Below are 16,114 nucleotides of genomic sequence, written 5' to 3'. Positions count from 1 at the left end.
TGTTCCCACTTCCCAGGGCAGCCACTAGCTTGCTCCACTGCCTCCCTGAGAGGCAAGGCTCTGCATCCCTCAGGGTGGCGAGGAGGCCAGTGGGTCATGAAATCATTTCAGAGGCTTTTAAACAGCAGTTTTTGTTTGTTTTGTAAACTAAAGAAACAGGGAAACTAAAAGCCTGCCCCACTGACTTCCAGACTCAAAGACATGCACTACCCCCGTGTAACCGGAGTAGGGGCAGGAGTCAGGCTGGGCGGGGCAGCCAGGGCCTTGAGGGCTGACTGTGGTTAGTGGAAGCTGAACGGACCACTGGCCTCTGAAACAGCCTTTCCTGCAATCTGGGCCGCTCAAGTCCATCTGTCAAGTTCATTGCCTTTTTCACTCCCAGCTGGGAACAAATTCTTCCTACCTGACACTTTGGTTTGGTTTGTTTTGTTTCAAGTGCAGAGCACGGGCCTGGAGTCAGAGCTTCTCAGCACCCGACTGCATCGTTGGACAGGTTACCTACGGTCTCTGTGCTTCTTCACCTGAAAGGATACCTTCTTCTTAGGATCAGTGGGAGAAGCAAGGAGACACTGCACGAGAGCTCTGTGCGCTGAGAGAGTCGGCCCCACGCGGCGGGGGTTTGAGCGCCTGCTGGGAGGTGGGATTTCATCGAAACTGCCTGGGCACTCTCTGCAGCCCGGGCCCCGCCGCCCTCTCCTTGCCTCCCATCCCCCACCCCGCCCCTTCCAGCCTCCCAAGTACACGTCCTCGCCCCCACCCACCCCCCGCGTTAATTCACACCATCCAGTGCGCTCTGCGATTCTGTCATTACCCGCCCGAGTCAGGCCCCTCCTGTGCCCCTCGCCAGCCCCGAGGGGCGCCCGCACACAGTGGCGCCCCACACGCACGCACCTGAAAGAGAACAAGAGGACGCAAGCGGGCGCGGCTGCCGAGTGAGTGCGCAGGAGCCCCGGACGCCCGGCCAGGGTCGGGAGGTCGCAGCGGGGTCCCGGGGAGGTCCGCGGCCCACGAGTGAAGGGTCGGCGGGGGAGGCGTCCGCGGGGCCGGGGGCCGGCAGGGGGCGCGCGCGGGCCGGGGCGGGGCCGCACCTGTCCTGCGGCTGGGGGGGCGCTGGGAGGGGGCCGGGGCCCGGGAGCAGCTGCGCGCCCCGCCCCGCGGGCTCCTCCCTGCCGCCGCGGCCCCCCGGTTGCTGCCCCGATGCGCTGCGCCCGGAGCCGGGGCCGAGTAGCTGCCGCAGCTGTTGGGGCGCCCGGGCCAGGCGACACCGCCGTCGCCGGTGCCCCTCCCAGACCCCGCCGGCCGCATGGAGCCCCCGGAGGGCGCCGGCCCCGGAGGTGAGTTCAGCCGCAGCCCCCGAGACCCCCGAGCAGCGCTTTCCCGCAGCGAGCCGCAGCCCCTCCCCCCAGGGCTCACCCTTCGCTGCTCCCGGGAGACCCCTTTGGCAACTCGGGGGCGTCCGGCGGACCAGGGGCACCTCCCGGGCGCGGTCCCCGCGCGGGGCTGGGGGCACACAGACCGAGTCTCCGCCCCCTTGTTCTCTGCGTTCCCGGCCCGGGAAGCCGTGCCGGGCACGCTCCTTGGTGGGTGGCCCGGAGTTTCGTCCTGAGCCCCCTCCCAGCAGAGTCAGCCGGTGACCCGGGGAGCGGGGGAGGGGCGTTCCGAGGCTGGAGTTTGGGGTCCCTGTCGGTGGGGCGTGGGGGCGACGCTGGTCGCTTGCAAGCGCGTCCGCTTTGTTCGCCCAGCCGTGAGTCCGGGGCGCGAGGGCCGTAGACCGTGGCAGGGATCCTGCCAGGGGCGAGGGGCTGAGATGCGTCTTGGTGGGGGCGTGGGGCATGCACGGGTGCGGCCTGCCGGGGGCTCCAGAGCTGCAAGCGTGGCTGGTCCGGGCGCGGCCCAGGCGCACGCTCACCGGGGAGGGTAGGTGCGCGTGGAGCGCTCCCTGCCCTGATGGTGGAGGCCCTACTGCAGGACCTTGGAGTTGGTAACGGGAAGAAAGCTCTCAGACTCTCCCCGCTTCCCAGAGCCTTTTCCAAAAGGGCTTTCGAGGTTCCATTGGCCTAGGTAGGAACTTGGATGCAAACTGCGGACACCTCCACCTGCCCAGCCAAGCCCACCACCTCCTGGTTTCCTAGAGGTCCCACTGCAGGGAGCCAGCAGGTACCTGAGGGCACAGGCCAGCCTGCCACTCTGTAACTACATGGGAACCTCTCAGTCCCCCAGCCACACACAGTGGCGTCCCCAGGAGGAGCAGGTCCACCCACCCTGTGTGTCTGCAGTCCAAGGTGGAGGGACGAATGCCCCAGGGCTGGTGGATTTGGGTTTTGTTTTGTCATTTGTGGGAGGGATCAGATTTCTTTCTTAACACTGATAGTCTCAGTCCCCTGGGTCTTCCCAATAGCAGCTTTGTGGACATAGGAAGCCTGGAAGTTGAGAGTGAGGGCTTGGGGGTCTCAGACCTGTTTCCAGCTGTGAACTGTGGGCAGTCAGGCCCCTCTGAGCCTCAATTTCCATGTCTGTCAGTGGAGACAGCTCTGCTTCCCCTGCAGGGCTGTGGAAGCCCAAGGCATTTGGGAGTGGAGGTTAATCTCTTTTCCCTCCTCCTTTGGGAAAAAAGGAGGACTTCCCAGCAGCTTAAAAGGCAGAGAAAGCAGGTTCAGTTTCTGAGCCCATCACTTACTGGCTGGGGGCTTCAGATACCTGACTCAATCAGTGCACAGGTATCTACCTGCAGGTCACGGCTCTGCGCAGTACCCTCCCTGGGGTGGGGACTTAGTGGGAAGATAGGGCCCTGTCCTCTGAGGGCTCACACTCTTGACACCAATGCCTGTTTCCTTGTCTGCAAAGTGGCCAGTGATGCCTACTTTGTGGAACCTCATGAGATCACACGTTGGTGACTATAACTGTCATTACTTATCACTTACTTTTGAAAACCTTACAAAAGTAGAGAGAACAGCATGACAAAGGCCCATGTGTGATATCCCAGCCCCTAGGCCCACAGTCTCCTCTCCAGACTACCACCAACCTCCCTTCATTAGTGGTTTGAACCAAATCTAGACATATTATTTCACTGATAAATAATCAGAAATATCTGTAAACTACGATTTTTATAAAACATTATTAAAACACTATTTTTGCACCTAAAGGAATTATTTCTTAATATGAAATGTAGAACACGGAGGTGCATGTGTGCACAGGAATGTGACGTGTGCCCTCGCTGAGGGCCCCACCTGGAAGCCAGGGCTGTAACCCACCCCAACTCAGTCTGCCCGAGGGACCACAGGGAGAATGAGAGGGATCCTCAGGAGGCTGAGAGTCTAGACAGGGCTACCCCAGCATCCCTGAAATGCTTTGGGGGTCCAAATCCAGAGAGGAAGGTGCTGGGGGATGGGCGGCAGGTGGCCCCTGCCTCTGCGACCATCTTGCCTTCCCTGCAGCCAGTTAGTTTATGATATTCATTCATTCACTTCATTAGCTCATTCATCCATACAGTGGTGTGTGCCAAGTGCCTTCTCGATGCTCTGGGCAGGGCCCTGGGCACACAACAGGGAACAGGATTTGGGCCAAGTTTTCCAGTCGAGAATGTGCTGGAAAATAGGTCAGCAGCAGAGCACAGGGCATCAGCAATCAGCCCTCAGGGAAGCCTGGGGGCTGGGCTGAGGCACCCCAACTCCTGGCTCCCTCACTGGGATGCTGCTTCAGTGCCCACTCATCAGCCAGGGCACCAGCAACCCCTGCAGGGGGGTTGGGTCCCCCTTGATAGGGGCTGTACTGGGGTAAGGACCAGAACATTGTTGTGACCCCACACTCCGGGGTCCTTTCTGGGGCATCAGAAATACCTGCTTGCCTCTGCCCTGGCCCTGGAGACCCTGGGGGCTGCCAGCACCTGCCCCCATGCCTGCCTAGCATTGAGCCTCTGGTTCCCACCCTGGGAAAAGCAGCAGGTCTCGCCGGTGAGAAGTTTTCTTCTCCCCACAAGCTTGTTGAGAGGGTGTCAGACAGGCCTGGGTGATTCCTAGCACAGCTCCTTACTAACCGTGGGCTACTGGGCTCCTTGATTCACCCTCATTTGTTCACTGCGCACCTACTGTGTGCTCGGTCCTAGGAATGCAGCCAGGAACTAGATACAAGCTGCTTGGAGCTGATGCTTCTCGCTCTACCCAGTCCCAGCCTGCTCTGGGGCTGAGCCTGGGGGTCTGGTGCGTGGCTGACTCACAGTGTATGCGAGTATCAACTCCAGCCAAGATCAGCCTTTGTTTCCATTGAGGATTGTTTTTAAATTGAGATATTATTCACATATACAGTTCACCCTTTTGAAGTGTGCAACTCACTGTTTTAGTATATTCACAAAATTGTGAGGTCACCACCACTATCTAATTTTATAATATCTTCGTTTCCCCCCGCAAAAAAAAACCCATACCCATTCTCCCCTTCTCCACTGCCCCCCACCCCCGCCGCCGCCTCTGACAATCACTGATCGGATTTCTATGCACTTGCCTATTCCGGACACTTCGTAAGAACGGTGTCATGCAGTATTAGTCCTTCTGGGCCTGGCTTTCACTCAAATGAGGTGATCAGGCTCATCCACGTGGTATCCTGTGTCGGTGCCGCAGTCCTTCTTGGGCTGAATCACATTTTGTTTATCCATTGAGCCACTGACATGCATTCGATTGCTTCCACTTTGGGCTCCTGCAAATCACGCTGTGGACATGCGTGTATAGCTGACTCATCAACAACATAAGGGTTAGGGGCGCCAACCTCCCTCAAAGTCTGAAATCCACATAGAACCTTTGACTCCCCAAAAACTTAACTGCTAGTAGCCTGCTGTTGACCACAGCTTTACTGATATGGTTAACGAACACGTATTTGTATGCTGTGAGTATTACACGGTAGGTTCAGTCACTAGAGGAATCACGAGCATGCCTTACAGCAGCTGCACGCTCTTCATGCCAAGATCAATCTTGCCCCTCCTGGGTGCTCAGGTCTTGTGTGTCCCTGGCATCACATTCTTCTGGCCAAAAAATTAGTGTCCTGATGGGAAAAGCTGCATCTTCCAAATTTTCCTTCCCCAAAGCCTCAACACAGGCCAAGGCACCAGAGTTTACAGAATAAAGATCAGGCCACTGCCAAAGGGAGGTGGGGAAGGATCAGACTAGATACCTGGTGGCTTCAAATGCTTACAGGACTGAATCCCATCAATGCTGACACCATTAGCTACAGATGCGTTGCTGTCTCAGGAATGTAGAAATATGAAAAGATGCTTTTTTTTTTTTTTGAGACAGAGTCTCGTTCTGTCACCCAGGCTGGAGTGCAGTGGCATGATCTCTGCTCACTGCAAACTCCGCCTCCTAGGTTCAAGTGAGTCTCCTGCCTCAGCCTCCTGAGTAGCTGGGACTACAGGCACGCACCACCACACCGGCTAATTTTTGTATTTTTAGTAGAGATGGGGTTTTGCCATGTTGGCCCAGACTGGTCTCGAACTCCTGGCCTCAAGTGATCCACCTGCCTTGGCCTCCCAAAGTGCTGGGATTACAGGCGTGAGCCACCGCGCCAGGCCGAAAAGATGCTTCAATTATGATATTCACTGTCAATTATGATATTCATTCCACACAGGGCTGCTGTGCTGCTCCACTGGGCTAGAGCTTTGTCCCAGAAGCTGTCTGTGGTCCCTTGGGACCCCAGGATCTATAATGAGGACTGCTGGCATTCCCATGCCCCTTCTCCAGTGTAAGATGGGGAAGGGGATTGCTGTTTGGTTGAGGTCCTGCTGGGGGTCCCTGTCCCAGCACAAGCAGAGGTCACCCAGCATACATGGAGGATGGTGGGAGCAGTGCCTGCAGACTTACCTCCCGCTGGACTGTGCCTTGCTGGCCTCATCGTAAAAATGCAGGTATTGGCCGGGCACGGTGGCTCACGCCTGTAATCCCAGCACTTTGGGAGGCCAAGGCAGGTAGATCACGAGATCAGGAGATCAAGACCAGCCTGGCCAACAGGATGAAACCCCGTCTCTACTAAAAATACAAAAATTAGCCAGGCATGGTGGTGCACACTTGTAATCCCAGCTACTCGGGAGGCTGAGGCAAGAAAATCGCTTGAACCCAGGAAGTGGAGTTTGCAGCGAGCAGAGATTGCGCCATTGCTCTCCAGCCTGGCGCCAGAGTTAGACTCCACCTCAAAAAAAAAAAAAAAAAAAAAAATTCAGGTAGATGCTGTCCCACTCAGCTCAAACCCTTCAGCAGCTTCTTCCAGCTCACTCGGCGTAGAAACCAAAGTTCTGACAAGGTCCATACAACCTGCACACACCCACCCTTGCCCTGCCTCACAGCCCCCAGCTGTCCTCAAATGCACTCTGCTCAGGGCCCTTATGCATGTCCCCCCAGTATCACACGGCTCCCTCCCACCTGCAGGCTTCTCCTCCAAGTCTCGGTAGAGCACCCTCCCCAGACCCTCCCTAAAATGGGAGCACAGCCCCACACTGCTCCCTGCACTGACTGCCCTTCAGAAGGGCAGGAATCATCTAGTTTGTCTAGGCCATGTCCCCAGAATGGAGGGCGATTCAGAAGTCTTGGTTGGTGAATGAATGAGAGCCTTCGTCTGGATGAGGGGCCCCGCCCAGCGAGAGGGGGGCTACAAGGGGAGACTCCACCTCTGTCCCACCTTCCTTCAGAGATCCACTTCCCCCGGGGTCAGGACCCAGGGAACCTAAGCCAGCAAGTGAGGGACTTTCTGCTCCCTCTGCTGGGCCCTGAACCAGGATCCCTGTCTCCCTTCCCCACGCCATGATCAGGAACAGGCTGACAGGTGATGGCTGAGAGCTCCAGCTGCGTCTGTGGCCAGCCCTGTGCTGCATGCTGGGGACAGATGCTGAGCTACTCTGTGCCTCAGCTTCTTCCTCTCAAGTACAAATCTCAGAGTCTTCCCCATGTAGCTGGGAGTTAGGGTGAGGTGAGAATGGAGTTAGTCAATAAACACAGAATGCTGGGACTGTCCTAGAAAACCATAAGCCACTGCCTTTTTTTTTTTTTTTTTTTTTTAAGGCAGGGTTTTGCTCTGTTGCTCAGGCTGGAATGCAGTGGCACGATCATAGCTCACTGCATTCTTGACCTCCTGGGTTTCAGGCGGTCCTCCTGCCTCAGCCTCCCGAGTAGCCGCCACACAGGTGTGTACCACCACACCCAGCAGTCATTATTAACCCAGAACCACCTGCCCCACCCTGCTTCTAAGGGTGCTGTCCCCACAGAGATTCTCTGCAGAACTGCTCTTGCCCCAGGTTTCCTTGATATCAGGGGGCTGCCAGAGAGGAGGGGATGGGAGGCCAGGGTGGATGATCGCTTGAACCCAGGAGTTCGAGATCAGCCTGGGCAATACGGCAAGACCCCGTCTCTACCAGAAAAAAATTTAATTAGCCAGGAGTGGTGGTCCTAGCTACTCAGAAGGCTGAGGTGGGAGGATCGCTTGAGCTGAAGAAGTTGAGGCTGCAGTGAGCTATGGTTTTACCACTGCACTCCAGCCTGGGCAACAGGGAGACCTTGTCTCTTAAAAAAGAGAGAGAGAGAGGCCAGGCGCGGTGGCTCAAGCCTATAATGCCAGCACTTTGGGAGGTTGAGGGAGGCAGATCACCTGAGGTCAGGAGTTTGAGACTAGCCTGATCAACATGGAGAAACCCCATCTCTACTAAAAATACAGAATTCACTGGGCATGGTGGTGCATGCCTATAATCCCAGCTTCTCGGGAGGCTGAGGCAGGAGAATCGCTTGAACCCAGGAGGCAGAGGTTTCCGTGAGCCGAGATCGCGCCATTGCACTCCAGCCTGGACAAGAACAAAAATCCATCTCAAAAAAAAGAAAGAAAGAAAAAATAGGAGGGGGTGCCCCTCAGGACAGAAGGAGGGGCAGGGAGGGACAGAGGTGGAGCTGAGGGCTATTCCCCAGAGTCCTGCTCTGGGGTGAGGGTGCCCATGGGGGACATGCCTGGCCTATAAACCTGGGGAGGTAAGAGCCCCTGTAGCCTCCTCAGCTGGGGATCCTGAGAGCAGGGCCTCCTGGCCAGTGACTTACCCTGCACCTCGGTTCCCCACTCGTACCTGCTCTCAGGGCTCTGGATCAGCTGTGCCAGAGGGAGAGCCCCTGCTCTGTCCTGGACCTGGCAGGTCTGAGGCCCCCGCTGCACCCTCAGGGCCAGCTGCAGCACCCTCCTGAGACTCAAGGCTGGGACAGAGCTACGCCCTCTGCAGCCATGGCCACCACTCTGAGTTGTGTGGAAGTGTTTTGGAACGGTGACCACAGCACCGTCCAGCGGGACATGAGCACATGTAGAGGGTGCTCTACCTGTGGGCAGGGACCTGCGGCTGCGGGCTACACTGTTTCTCCTTGAGGAAGGGCCCAAGGGCAGGCTGGGTCTCCCTCCCCTGGGCGCCCCCTCAGCGCTACGGACAGTGGTCAAGCAGCCTTCTTCCTGCTGATGTCCGGGAGGTCCCCCTGCTCACAGCCTTAGAACAGAGTCCACATCTCATCCCCTGTCCCCTGTGCCCTCTGGGCAGGCAGGTATCCCTGCTGGACTTGGGGGTGGGCCAAGACACCAGTAACTTGACCCTTTAGGATGCTCAGAAACCTCATTCCAGATGCCAGTGGAGAGGCAGAAACCAGATTCTGCGAGCCCCGTCCAGCCTGCCCAACCCCCAGGCCTGAAATGGGCCATGCGATGACACAGCACTCGGCTCCTCAGACAGGAGGCAGGTGGGCCACCGTCAGGCCACAGGGCTGCTGCCCAGGCAGAGCCTAACACTCGGCTCGCTGCCAGGTCACCTGCCTACAGCCACACTGCCAAGTTCTTAAGCCAATGGGGACCTCCCAGCCCTGCACTGGTGCTCCTCACTCAGGAGGCCGGGCACCTGCGGGCCTGCAGCTCCATTGGCTCCGCTGGGGAGAGGTGGGGGTGCGCTAGGACGGACGCTGCAGACCCACCAGGCTCACCTGGCAGTATCTAGGCTGCCAGCTAGTGCCATGGGGGAGGACAGGCCCACCCCTCCCAGGCAGCTGTTGGCACCGAATCCCAGCTGCTCCCCTCGGCTTCAAGCACATCCAGCTACGATCTGTGCTCACCACTGGGGGCTGCCAAAAATACCTCACAGGGTCCTCAGGGTGCTCCTGGCAGAAGCAGGAGGGCACCTGTCCATCTGACAAGCGTGTGCTGAGCACCCACTCGGGGGAAGTGCTGGTGTCCCCAGAAGGCCCCTGCCACGCAGGGTCCAGGAAGCAGCTGAGGGAAGGAGGGCCATCTGGAAACAGGTTCCTGCAGGGGCAATGGGTGGGGTCAAAAAGCAAGTGCTTTGTCTCTTCCCTAAGAATGGACCTGCAGGGCCTAAGGCCAAAGGGGAGCATGCCCCCAGGGACAGGCCTGACTCTGGCTAACAGGACTCTCTGGCTGCCTGTGGCAAGTGAGGTGGCTGCTAGAATGATGTGGCCCTGGATGAGAGGGTGAGCAGCTGGGGAGGGCTGAGGGGATCTGTGGAGGGACGGATGTAAGAGTTGCCAATGTCTCTAGCTTTGGGTCAGCAGCCAAGGGGCCTCCTGCTCTCGTCTGACAAAACAATTGTTAAGTATAAAAAAGAAACAGTTGGGCCAGGCGTGGTGGCTCACGCCTATAATCCCAGCACTTTGGGAGGCCAAGGCGGGTGGATCACGAGTTAAAAAAAAAAAAAAAAAAAAAAAAATAGCTGGGTATGGTGGCGCGCACCTGTAGTCTCAGCTATTCAGGAGGCTGAGGCAGGAGAATTGCTTGAACCTGTGAGGTGGAGATTGCGGTGAGCCGAGATCATGCCACTGCACTCCAGCCTGGTGACAGAGCAAGACTCTGTCTTAAAACAAACAAACAAACAAACAAAAAGGAACAGTTACGTTTGTGAAAAAATGAGGCCAGGCTCCGTGGCTCACACCTTGTAATCCTAGCACTTCGGGAGGCCAAGGCAGATGGGTCACCTAAGGTCAGAAGTCCAGCCTGGCCAATATGGTGAAACCCCGTCTCTACTAAAAATACAAAAATTAGCCGGGCATGGTGGTGCATGCCTGTAATCCCATCTACTCAGGGGGATGAGGCAGGAGAATCGCTCAAACCCAGGGGGCAGAGGTTGCAGTGAGCTGAGACTGAGCCTCTGCACTCCAGCCTGGGTGACAGAGAGACTCCATCTCAAAAAAAAAAAAAAAAAAAAAAAAAAAAGGAAAAAACCTGGAAGAATATTTGCTCGACTGTGAGGCGTGGTTGGTGGCTAAGTGATCACAGAATGGCAGGCCTGCCTATTCCTCCTGGTTTCTAACTTTCATTTAATGAGAATGTGTTATTCTGAACTCAAATACAACATTGATTTTTAAAAGGACAGTGGAGAGGGGCTGTTCTGGTTTGAAGGGGACCAAGAGGCTGGGCATGGAAACTCACGGATGATCCTTCAGGGGACCCTGGGCTGAGCCAGAACTCAGAGGCCAGGACAGCACTGGGATGAGCCACGCGGGCCCTGGTGGAACTTCCAGGCCTGCATGGTGCTGCTTTCACGGGTGCTTGAGTACCAAGGGTGATCTGGATCTCAGAGTCCTTGTTCACTAGGGGAGGCCGGGCCCAAGGGGAAGGGGCAGCCTCCTTGAAGCCCCCCAACCCCTTGTCTGGGGTCCAGGCATGAGGTCACAAGCCCAGCCATCCCATCACCTGCTGGTCACTGCCCAGAGTTTCAAAGGACTGGATGTGCCAAGTCCTCACACCCAGCCCCGCGTTCTGGAGGGATGTGGGAGCCCTGTGGGTCTCAAGGTAACACCCTGTGTCTTTGGATGCAGAGATCGTTAAGGAGGCTGAGGTGCTGCAGGCTGCGCTGGGCGTCCCAGCCCACGGGACAGGGGACAATGGCCACACGCCTGTGGAGGAGGAGGTGGGGGGCATCCCAATACCAGCACCGGGGCTCCTGCAGGTCACGGAGAGGAGGCGTAAGTACTGCTCCCTGCCCAGTGCACTCTATGAGGACCCCGTGAGCTCCCCCAGGAGACAAGGCAGCAGGGTCCACCTCCTGTCCAAACACTCCTGGGGGCTCTGGGTCCAGCGCTGTAGGCTAGACTCTTGCAGCTTTGGTTCTCTGGGCCTCAGCTGCACCATCTGCCAAGTGAAAGCCTTCTAGTCATGAGTATACGCAACACCCATCAGATCCTGATGGTGCTGGGCTTTGCAGGAAGCTGTGGTTCACCCACGGCCTTGTGGGAGGACACAGCGCACACTCTCCTAGACCCCCAGGGCTCTAAGCAGCCTTGGGGGAGGGCCTGAGGGCTGACCGTACCCTCTCTGCCCTCAGAGCCTCTGAGCAGTGTCTCCTCTCTGGAGGTCCACTTCGACCTCCTGGACCTCACGGAGCTGACCGACATGTCCGACCAGGAGCTGGCCGAGGTCTTTGCTGACTCGGACGACGAGAACCTCCACACCGAGTCCCCAGCAGGTGAGGCCGGCATCGGGGCTGGGAGGGGTGCGCGGTGGGCTGAGGCCCCTGGAAAGTCCTGGGAGGGGTGCGCGGTGGGCTGAGGCCCCTGGGAAGTCCTGGGAGGGGTGCGCGGTGGGCTGAGGCCCCTGGGAAGTCCTGGGAGGGGTGCGTGTGTTTTAGCAAGAATCCGTCACCACTTCATTTCACCACGCTGCTATTTGCCCAACTTGAAGCAATTTCCCCATCACAGCTGCTTAAAACTTCACTTTTCAAGTGAACGACAGAAGGCTAAAGCCACTGTCTCGTCAAAAGCAGAATTTAATGAACGTGAATTTTCATCATAAATTGGGCCAAGAATGAAAGGTGGGGGTGATCACCAGCCCGGGCCCCTCCTCAGCTCACTTAACTTCCTCTGATTCCCATGGAGTGTTGCCATTGGCCTGAAGGCAGCTCCGGTGTCCTCACTCTGCCTGCGAGCAGGGCTCCCGGCACGGCCACGTGCTCAGCTCCGGTGTCCTCACTCTGCCTGCGAGCAGGGCTCCCGGCACGGCCACGTGCTCAGCTCCGGTGTCCTCACTCTGCCTGCGAGCACGGCCCCCAGCACGGCCACGTGCTCAGCATGACCAGAGCACAGGACTCACCACTGAGGCTGTGACAGCGTGTCCTTAGTCTCTTCTAACAATGGCCAGTGAAGGACACTGACGTGACCTGTGTGAACTTCAGTGATAACTGTGAGAGCATCAGGGCCGAGCCTTCCCTGCGTGGGACAGTTTGGCCCGGCCTCTGCTTCCCCACCCCCCAGGCCACTCAGGACCTCATTAAAAGGACCAGCCCCACTGTGAATCCTGCCAGCGGCCAGCTGCTCCCCTGGTTCCTGGAGGTGTCAGGAAGGGGTGTCGGCCTGTGTGTCCTGGGCTGCTGCAGCCCCAGGTGTCTGGGAGGTAATGGGGCCTGGTGAGTCAGCCCCCAGCTCACCTCCAGGACACGGCCATTGCCTGACCCTGGCCAGTTCCCACCATCTCCATGTTGGTGGCAACTCTTCCCATCCAGCCCATGAGCCCAGGCATGTGCTACTGTGGCTGGGGAGGTGGAGTGAGGGGCTCAGACTCCAGCCCACCGGAATCCCCAGCCCCACAGAGCCTGCACCACGGAGACACAAGGCCCATGATGGGGCAGAGGCTCCAAGAGACCTGCAGGGCTCACGGGAGTGGTTGGCTGAGCTGGGACACCTGCCAGGGGGTGGTCTGGGGAGGCCCCACCAGGGTCACTTGACCACGCAGGAGAGGCTCAGCCTGGGCTGTAGTGACTCTGGGGAGCAGTGCCCAGGCCCCACCCAGACCACAATGCCCACCACTCCGGTGGGGCCAGTGTGTGGTGGGGGCCTCCTGTTAGAGGTAGATGTGTGCATGCCAGGCGCAGGGGCCGGTGCAGAGCATTGGCAGGAGTGGCCCAGGAGGCCAACGGGACCTGAAGCCCTCCTGCATTCACCCAGGCCTCTCGGCCACGCTGAGTTGCCCTGCCCGCACCCCCCTAGGTTTGCACCCGCTGCCCCGGGCTGGCTGCCTGCGCTCCCCTTCCTGGACGAGGACAAGGGCTGAGCAGAACCGCGAGAAGCAGCCCCTAGGTGACCCTGAGCGGCAGGCCACAGTCCTGGACACGTTTCTCACTGTGGAGAGGCCCCAGGAGGACTAAGCCATCTCCGCCTGCCCTCCAGCTCCTACAGGGCTGGAGTCAGAACATCACGATGGCAGATCTGGGCAGTCCTGACCCAGCAGACACACTTCGCACCCCCACGAGGCTCCAGCCGTCACCTCCTGACACACACCCTGGGGGCAGCCCCCTGCCAGCCCCAAGGCCTGCCTTGTCTGTTGGGCACAGGTCTTAGCCTCACGTGGAGACCAGCCGGCTTTCCTGGGGGACACATGGGGCCCCTGGATGCCTCTGGGAGACCCAGCACAAGCACAGCCCAGTGGCCTTACGTCCAGCTTGTTCCTGGGCCCTGAGTCAGGAAGACGCCACAGAGTCACTGCCGGAAACGTGGTGAGGAGTGGAGTGGCCCACGGCGACCCTGGGGTGAGGGGGACCCAGGCCTGTGACAGCCACTCCAGGAACTCTGGGGGCTGCTCCAACCTCCGCGCTTACCTGTGCTACCAAGCTCAGAAGCCAGAGGCAGGTTTGGTAGTGGCTAATGGGACAATGTGCTGTCCAGCAAAGCACATGGAGGAGCGGCCCCAAAATTCCCACCTTGATTTCCATCCTGCCCCTTCTTCTACTCCACGAGGCACTGTCTCACTAGGGTCCCCTCCCCAAGGCTCAGCTCTAAGACCTGCACCTGCTTCTCTTGGTCCCTGCGTGACAGGCAAGTCCATTCCCTCCTTAGCTCAGAACACCAAATATCACCAGACTGCCTCGGAAACTTGGTGACACCTCCTGGAATGCTCTCGGGGAGGGGTTCACCGTCTCCCTGTCCTGCACCCACTATGAGGCCACATCCTCGTTTCTGCTCACATCCCATTGCCCGGTTACACGGCCTGCCCACAGCCCTTAAACTTGCTGGGCAGGTTTGGGGCCCATGGGACCCGTGGGTCTGTGTCCGGCAGCAGCAGAGGAGGCTGACAGGCCCTGCTCCCTCTGCTCTGGGGTGTCTGGGGGCCCAGCTCATGCCCTCCCAATGCTTATATGCTGAAGCTCACAGAACGGGCTTCCCGCCTGACAGCAAGTCAAAGAATGAGTTTAATACGAAAGTGTAAGCTTACTTTCCATCCGCAAGCCAGCCTGCCCCAGCCCCATTTCCCATGAGCACACTTCTGGGGAAGGAAAACAGGCTCCTGGCCTTCACTGTCAGTAGAGCTTTGGAGATGCCCCAGGCATGCCTTGAGCTCCTTCTGTGTACGGCACTTTAGAGGCGGCACCTGCTCCCACTTCTGAGCCACCCGCTGCCTCTCAGCACTGCTGGTAAACCCAGTTCCTGCCTCGGCCAGGTCTCCTTCCCTGGTTTCCAGTCACAGAGAGCCAGGCAGCTTTCTCTTTCAGTCCCATAAAGGCAGCCTGTGTCCCTGGCCACACCTCCACCCGCCAGGTCTTCCTCCCCGTCTTCCATCCTCCCTGCTGAGCTTCCACAGAGCTCGTTTGCAAACAGTGGGATTAAAGCATCACTGCGCATTCAAAGGCCTGGTTGCAGTCTCTTCCTTTCCAACACCAGAGTGCGTGAGGTGCCTGCTGAGGGGTGTGGGCTGAGCTGTCCTGGGCTCCATGCCCTGATCATTCTCCAGCTGCAGCAGCCCAAGGGCTCTGCTGTGCTCACTTGGGTCCCATTTGGGGGATGAGTGTCCTGGATTTCTAGTCCCAAAGTTACACAACAGAAGGAATCATTAAGGAAGTGAAAGTCCTGCCCCACGTGTTTGTAAAGGTGGCCCAGGCCAGGGGAGGGAGTCACTCCCCAGCAAAGGAGTCGCTCTCAACACATTCCTGTCCCAGACGCCACTGGCACTGGTCATGCGGAGGCACCAGATGAGGCCTAAACTCCTGTCCACTGTCACTACTCATGAAATGAGATAGCCACGGAGCCTGGCCAGGGCTGACCTCCCTTCTGCCAGACCCATGGGTCTCTGTGTTTCCGTGCTGGGCTCTGAGGGGAGAAGCCTGGGGCCTCCCGTACATGAACATTCTCAGTCAGGTGTCCTACGACCATGGACCCAGAAAACGGCCTCCGTCTGATGTACCTTCTGGAAAGGGTGCACAGCTACCGGCAGCTACACGCAATCCACCCCATTCCACCTTCCCTTCTGGCAGAGGGAGGGAGGCAGGCAGGCTGAGAAATACAGGGGCTGAAGGCTCGTGTCCCCGCAGGGTGCACAGACCACCACAGCACAGACAGCAGCACCCGCAGGTGTCACTCTGGCCGATGGAGCTTCTCAGCAAAGGTGCAGCTGAGCTACCATCGACAGACTGATGAGGCAAACTGCAGGTCACGCCCAGGACGGGGGAAAAGGCCGTGGAAAATGGTGTCTGATTCAGGGGGTGAGACGACTCCTGATTGACATAAGGAACAGCTTGTGAAGGACACATGCAGGAAGGCTGAGGGGAAGGCGCGTGACAGCCCTGAAGAGGTGAGGGTGAAGGCAGGTGCCGAGCAGACAGGTCTGGAGGGAACAGCCCGGTAGGGGAGGCACAAGGATCCCACACCCAGATCATCGTGAAGGACCCCAGACACGTGCAGCCGGCTGGGAGGTGACGAAACGGACACCCAGGCTCTCCCAGGGGTGCTGGAGGGAACCACAGTGGGGCCGGAGCCATGAGCCCATGACCACCGTGCATCCCGGAGGCCACCAGATGCCACGATGTCACCGGGGCAGGGTGGGGTTGAGGAAGCACCCCCACCTCCATTTGAGGGACCTGAGACCAGGCCCCAACCGGACCCCAAGTGGCTCAGCTACTCTGGGTCTGGTGGAGGCCATGATGAAGGTTGAGTGCTGGAGAGTTGTTGAGTCCGATGATATGCATTTTACAAACGGCAAAAGTTGAACGTGTTCACCCCCAGTTGGAAATTATATTTTTGAGGCTCTAAGGCCAACGTAACAAGCAATTTATAAAATGTACTACAAAACCCCAGTGTCTGATCTGGCCTAGGTCGAGAGAGAGGCTGAGAACAAATAGTGCCCAGGGCAG

The 16,114-nt window shown here is 58.2% G+C and overlaps 2 protein-coding genes across 10 annotated transcripts in view; one reads left to right on the top strand and one right to left on the bottom strand.

Annotated features, from left to right (window-relative positions):
• The window catches only part of DRC4 (dynein regulatory complex subunit 4), a 35,367-nt gene extending 33,460 nt beyond the window's left edge, over nucleotides 1-1,907 (bottom strand). For 6 of the 7 annotated variants that reach the window (XR_010584015.2, XM_074028138.1, XM_074028137.1 and 3 more), the window contains exon 1: nucleotides 892-1,062. The gene's annotated coding sequence lies outside the window, so the exon portion shown is untranslated. Of the gene's footprint in view, nucleotides 1-891; nucleotides 1,063-1,413 lie in introns of those variants that run through there. The other variant, XM_065537678.2, reaches the window with a different exon arrangement.
• DBNDD1 (dysbindin domain containing 1) lies at nucleotides 459-14,614 on the top strand. 3 transcript variants are annotated; one of them, XM_045382140.2, is made up of 4 exons: nucleotides 459-637; nucleotides 10,818-10,964; nucleotides 11,324-11,464; nucleotides 12,981-14,614. In XM_045382140.2, the coding sequence occupies exons 3-4, from the start codon at nucleotides 11,392-11,394 to the stop codon at nucleotides 13,136-13,138; spliced, it is 231 nt and encodes a 76-aa protein (XP_045238075.1). In that variant the 5' UTR covers nucleotides 459-637; nucleotides 10,818-10,964; nucleotides 11,324-11,391; the 3' UTR covers nucleotides 13,139-14,614. The 3 variants fall into 3 exon arrangements, with proteins under 3 accessions (XP_045238075.1, XP_045238074.1, XP_005592904.1); XM_045382139.2 differs by lacking the exon at nucleotides 459-637 and adding an exon at nucleotides 777-932; XM_005592847.5 differs by lacking the exon at nucleotides 459-637 and adding an exon at nucleotides 1,091-1,334.
• Nucleotides 14,615-16,114: the final 1,500 nt, after the last annotated feature.

Source organism: Macaca fascicularis, chromosome 20 (genome assembly GCF_037993035.2).
Source record: "Macaca fascicularis isolate 582-1 chromosome 20, T2T-MFA8v1.1".
Classification (NCBI taxonomy): domain Eukaryota; kingdom Metazoa; phylum Chordata; class Mammalia; order Primates; family Cercopithecidae; genus Macaca; species Macaca fascicularis.
The sequence above is the reverse complement of the archived record's forward strand: the minus strand, read 5'-3'. Positions and strand labels throughout refer to the sequence as shown.

Coding starts and splice junctions, on each gene's coding strand:
- DBNDD1 (XM_005592847.5), top strand. CDS start 1,304: ATGGAGCCCCCGGAGGGCGCCGGCCCCGGAG. Junction 1,335..10,817: donor GGAGGGCGCCGGCCCCGGAG/GTGAGTTCAGCC, acceptor CTTTGGATGCAG/AGATCGTTAAGGAGGCTGAG. Junction 10,965..11,323: donor GCAGGTCACGGAGAGGAGGC/GTAAGTACTGCT, acceptor CTCTGCCCTCAG/AGCCTCTGAGCAGTGTCTCC.